This window comes from Melanaphis sacchari, unplaced genomic scaffold (assembly GCF_002803265.2).
Source record: "Melanaphis sacchari strain LSU unplaced genomic scaffold, SCAv2.0 Contig1667_pilon_pilon, whole genome shotgun sequence".
In the NCBI taxonomy this organism is placed as follows: Eukaryota; Metazoa; Arthropoda; class Insecta; order Hemiptera; family Aphididae; genus Melanaphis; species Melanaphis sacchari.
In genome coordinates this window covers 1-6,150 of record NW_020270761.1, presented here as the reverse complement: position 1 = coordinate 6,150, position 6,150 = coordinate 1, and the positions used below count along the sequence as shown (strand labels likewise).

General features: G+C 27.4%; 1 protein-coding gene and 1 long non-coding RNA gene across 2 annotated transcripts; both read right to left on the bottom strand.

The window, feature by feature from the left end:
• On the bottom strand, positions 1–4,433 carry LOC112592282 (trypsin II-P29-like; the record flags this gene model as incomplete). Its single annotated transcript, XM_025336295.1, is given in 6 exon segments — positions 1–117; positions 660–904; positions 1,820–2,137; positions 3,819–3,928; positions 4,018–4,073; positions 4,211–4,433. Coding segments are annotated over 6 exon segments (928 nt in total), but the record flags the coding sequence as incomplete, so codon positions are not given.
• Positions 4,434–5,903: 1,470 nt separating this feature from the next.
• On the bottom strand, positions 5,904–6,150 carry LOC112592283. The gene is made up of 2 exons (XR_003114550.1): positions 6,060–6,150; positions 5,904–5,988 (listed from the first exon to the last, which is right to left on the bottom strand). It is a non-coding gene; the product is annotated as an uncharacterized LOC112592283 (long non-coding RNA).

The following is a 6,150-nucleotide window of genomic DNA, read 5'->3' as shown; positions in this document are numbered from 1 at the left end:
TTGTTTTGAAAATTGGTTGTGAAAAAGCTGAAACGCACTGGTCATGCAGCCATATCGGTATTGCAACTTCTTGGAGAACGTTACTGACTTCACCGCCAAACACTGTTTGGCCCCAACCTAATTAATCATTATAAAGTAAATTAATCTATACAGTTATAATCAGTAGATAAACATAATGTTTATTAGTAAAAAATTTCCAAGTTTTAAGTAAAATTATATGGGAAGTTGGAACGAGTAGTTATAAAACAATCTCAATCACATACACTCACCTATGAGTATAGATAAATGTGTGCTAGTGATATCTATCTTCTATCATTTTTTTCATTATAGTTGTCAAAAACATAATGTATTAAATAATACATTTTATTATTTCTACTTAAATGTTTAAAATTTATTTAATTACCCATATATATGTATATATATATAATTTATTTGATTAAATATACTTTAAAAAAAAAAAGTGGAATTCAATATGTGTGGTAGAACTTATGAGTAAGACTGGTGGGAGGATCTTATCCTTTTAGCCATTCTGAATCGGTCCTAGCATGAGATTGTTATTTAAAAAAAAATTCGTCTATTAAATTTTTTTATATAGGTACCCAACATAACCTACTATCAACGGTAGTAATAATAAAAAATGGGAATTTTTCAGTTCTTACCAGCTACGACGGCATTTTTTTCATACACTTCCATATTTGTTTTAGGTAAACAAATTGGTCGAATAAACGAATTGTAAATTGTAGATCTTTTCAACTTCAATATGGCAATATCATTAGCGTGTGTAGCCAGATCATAGTCTGGGTGTATTCTAATATCTGTTACTCTGTAGTCAATGTATTGTGTCTCGTTGTTAGTAGTGAAATCGTATTCGCCGAGTCTAACAACAAAATCTTGTTTCGTATATCTAAAAAATAAAAGTACAAAGTTAAATATGAAACTGTAACGGGGGTAATGCCGCAAATTTAAAATAACTAGAATTGCTATTTCTATAATCACCATGATATAATAGTATAATAAATATAAATTATAACAAAATTATCATTACTTAACAAAATCATTTATACTAACTTAATAAAAGAAAAATTAAAATGTAATAACTATAAAATGATAAATCAAAAACTAGGGACCTTTGAAAAAAAGAAATTGGACCACTAAGAAAAGATTGTACTTAAAATAGATGTATGATAGGAGTGGACACACTTAGCTTATCTATAACGGTTTCTTTATGTTATTTGCAAAATCATTTAAACACATCAATCAGAATGTGAAAATGATATAGCGAGTGTCATTATCATCAATTAAATTATCAATTTCTTTAAAAGACAAATAATTTGTGTAAGAAAATTAGTACGATTAATAATAAAAAAAAATGTATAATTATGTTTCATGTTTAATAGATACTAAAAAATATAATATATTATTAAAATATTAAATACTTTTTTTTTTTTGATGAATTAATTTTGAAATGTATATTATTATTATACTTAAATCAATAATTTTACCAAGTAAAATAATATTAATTAGCTATTGCGAAACGTAGTAGTAACTCATTATTACTATACCTATAAAATATATAGGGGTAATGTATTTTTTAGTATAATATTACCTATATTTAGTGATACTCATTACTCAGTAATATTGAGATATTTAATAACTTATAGATAGTAAAATAATACTTCTTATTAATCAAAATTCAAATTTAAGTTAGATTTGTAATATATGTCAATTATTAAAATATATAAATGGTTTATTATAATAATTTGACAATATTTTAAATGGCATCTATGTTAACTTAATTTGTTTATCAACTTAGAAGTACTTTTTAAAACAATGAGCAGCAGTCAACACAAATCGTCGATTAAGCAATACTCCACCACAGAAATTCATATAGTTTGTCGTTTCTAAAAACACAGCCATCCATGGCCAATCACTGGCTTTAGCATTTTGCACATTCATAATTTTGGATATTGACTTAGTGTTTTGACCACATTCCGGTTCTTCTGGTAATGGTTTAATAGGCTCTGGTGCTGCTCGATCTAGAACTTTATCTAAGTCTGATTCATCATCGTCAACAGTCTTTCTTCTTTCTCTTTTTGGATGAATAACTTTATCAACAGGGCAGCAAAAACTCCCCGATCTAAGTAAAAAAAAAATAACGTTTAAATATCATTTTAGAATTTATAATATTATTATGACATAAGAATAAAAGCTAATATACAAATTGTCTATTGCCTTAGTTAAAAATATGAAATATTGTTCACAATAGGGCAATCATATGATATAATGTCCTGTTTAAAAATAAAATATTCATTTTTTAAAGACAAACTTTAAATAGGAAGTTTTTTGACCCTGTGATTTTAATACTTTAGCCATTTTAGTATGAGCATAACAGAAAAAATCTTTATACGAAACAAATATATAAAATAATAATTTTAATTTGATATGAAATTATTGAAACCAAATTTTATAGTTTAACTATTATGGAAATGTTTTAACGATGATTGCTTTTAAATATGGTCACCTTAGCTTACATTAAATTTTAAAGAATGCATTAATATTTGTATTATGATATAGTATTATATCAGAGTAGATAGAGTAGTTATATATTATATTATTTTTACTAAATGAGGGTGGGGGGTGTTAATGATAAATGTATTTAATCTAGTTTTATTACATAGTAGATACCTATTAAAGGTATAAATATCAACCATGGAAAATAAATTCTGAAATATGAACATGAGTAATTTATATTTTAGATTTGAACACTGAAATAAATATACTGCAAAATATTCTTCAACCTGTATAACATAAAATTATTTAAACTAACAATCCATAAGAATATTTGAGCTAGGTACATAATATGCTAAGTTATTTAAGATTAACTATAATAAATAGTGTGTAACTTTAAAATTTAAATTATATTATCTAATTATGCTTGGAATTTAATAATATTTAATAGCCAAAAACAACTACAATACCTACAGAAAATTACTAGCAAGTGACATTAAAGTTATTTGATGAAAAAATATTCACACTTAATATTTAATGTTCTGTGTCATTATTTAATATTATTATGTATTTTCTATATTTTATTTTATTTAAAATGAGAATATTTTCAATTGAGATATTTACAACTGTAGGTATTATACAAATTTTAAAAGTATTAATTTATTTATTATTACTTAAAGGAATAGTAGGTAATAAGTGACAATTAATAAAAATATTTAATTCATTTTAGTTATTAAATAAAATATTAAGGTTTAAAAATTAGTTTATGATCTCAGTCTTTAAAATTGCGTTTTACATGGCTAGGTACCTACCTATTAATTATTGCAAAATTGGTACCTACCTAGTTAAATTGTACTACAACAACAATAACTGTTATAGATGAATTATAGTGCCTTGAAAACAAGGACACAAGACAAAGTAATTTATTCGTTTTAGTTTGCATCACTTCTTAATATTTTAACAACTCTAAAACAAATTTGTGTTTATTTAAAATTTTCTGCACAAAGCTTTGAAAGTTGTAAAAAAAGTATGTTTGTATAAATTCTTATTAACATCAATATAAATGAATTAAAAAAAAAATGTATATATTTTTAGATAAAAATATAGGTGTACACTGTACATTAAATTAACTATTTTAATATACCTAATGTATTAAGTTTTTAAACAGTTTACTTATTAAAAATTAAAATTATGATACCTACCTAGTGTATTATTTCTAAGTTTTAACAATTTATTTTACAGTAAATGTACCATATTCCTTAAAAACATTTACGAGTTAATTTGAATTCTAGTTTACTGTCGGTACTTACAATTCATTCCCCAAACCACATTTTCTTCGCTTTTCTGGCCCCAAATTTATGTCACAATATTCGAACCCCGAAACACATTCTGTGTCATGTGAGCATACGCGTTGATCATTCTAAATCGATAAAAATGCATCATGTATTTAGAGCCAACATAATTTATACATAATTAAAAATTAACAATTCGTCATTACAGACTACCTACAGTTGTTGTGATCACCCGTTTTGCGTCTTTTTCAAGTTTAACCCGTACCAGTTGACCTGATAAAATAACGATAAATAACAATACTGTAACAATTATTACAACTAACAGTGCACTACAATTATTATTTCGAATAAAATTCTTCGATGTTTTATTAAATTATCATGTTTTAGTATTATCGTGCGTAAACATTTACCTGCTGCAGTCGCGCGAAGACCGACGACGAGCAACGCGCACAGAGGCAACAAGTAAACGTCGGCATTTTTCAGTAACAGCATTTTACAACGATACAGCTTGCCCGTCGTCTCCTCAGGAACAATGATGTGCTCTGTTGAGCATAGTGTTCGTAATGCGGGCTCTTTGAAAACGTATGCACGAGTGAGACGGGCGAGCGATGCCGCCGCCGGGACGATAATAATATATTAAAATAATATTATGGTAATGGGAGTAAAAATAAACGCGTCATATTATTATACTCGACATCGGCTAGGAACCGGTTTAGTTGATTGGATAGATCTCGCTTGCCCGGTTTCGCCCAAACAGTAGCCGGTAATGCGGAATACTATATTGTTCACAATTTACTACCTATTTAGTATAATAATATTCTCAGGTCACTGGCGAGCTATATGAACCGCCTGGCGTATGGTCATTACGAATTACGATTATTATTTTTTATTATTTTTTGAAACGTGTATGACCCAACCACCGCACACCTTTGTATCCAGTTTTCTGACGGACATCGAGGTAAGCCATCACATCACCTCGCGTTTCGTCGGCACTTCGGTTTGGTCGTTGTATTATTCGCACTATGAACAGTATGAATAGTATGAGCCCGCCACTGGTGTAGTTCAAATTTTATTCCCTCATAACTCTTTTCGTTTGTCGTTTGATTTTACAATACTGCGTGTTAGGTACCTTTGATATTACATAGTGCGATATGGATTTTTTGCTAAATGATTCCTTATCGATATTATCATAATATATTATACTTGAGAAAATAAATACATTTTTATGCAATGCACAAAATTGTATATAAATCGTTAATTAATGTTATGTATTCTTTATATCGTTTATACATCAGAATAATCACTAAAACCTAACAAAATTATTTAAATATCTTTGGGTACATAATAAAAAAGTACAGAAAATTTAGATTACTGAGATAAACATACAAAATATTTATTTTTAGTAAATCTCTTAGCTATGATTGACTCAAACGGTTATTATGAGCTTATTAAAAGCAAATAGCAATTACTGAAAACGAATGTTAACTGCACAATTTTATACAATACTATAGTGATGTACAATGGCATTGAATTTGATGGTAACTTGGTTATGGCCTTATGAGATTATTTGTTTTTTGTTCGTCATCATTATCAACTCCTTATGATTTCGTGGCAGTGATCAAACAAACAGCAATGAGGAAAATAAATGTCTTGTGAAGTGTGACATATTTATTGCATAGTTTCAACGCCTTAGTTTAATAATACTTATAAATAATAAATATTATTGTAATGTTTAGCAGTTAGCTGATAGGTGACATGGAGTTATGTAAAAATAAAAAACTAAAATAATTATGTAGAGATATAAGATGTGCGCTTGCCGCTTATAATATCATCATAGATTATAGTTCAGTACTGCAGTAATGAAAAATTGCTATTTCACATATTTTTATAAATCACTAAAATTATTAAAATTATTATTTAGTTGTTTTGATATAAATGTCATGGCTAATTATAGATCGAAAGTTAAGATTATTTAAATAATATTATTTAATATTCTTAATGAAATAGCAAGATTCAATTGTTAAATGACATCTTGTGCGTTCACAGCTATCCATTTGAGATATGAAGTTACTTTTGTGTAAACACCGGGTATTCCTAATTCTCCACAACTAATGCCCCAAGACACTATTCCAACATTAGTCCATCTTCCGTCATGTCTTTGCATCAATAGTGGACCGCCGGAATCACCCTGAAAAAAAATGGTAATTGTAATTAAAATCTTATTTTAAATATAAAATAAAAATATATGTTTCTACGTACTAAACAGGAATCTTTGCCTCCTTCGTACGACGCAGCACAAAGATTTGTTTTGAAAATTGGTTGTGAAAAAGCTGAAACGCACTGGTCATGC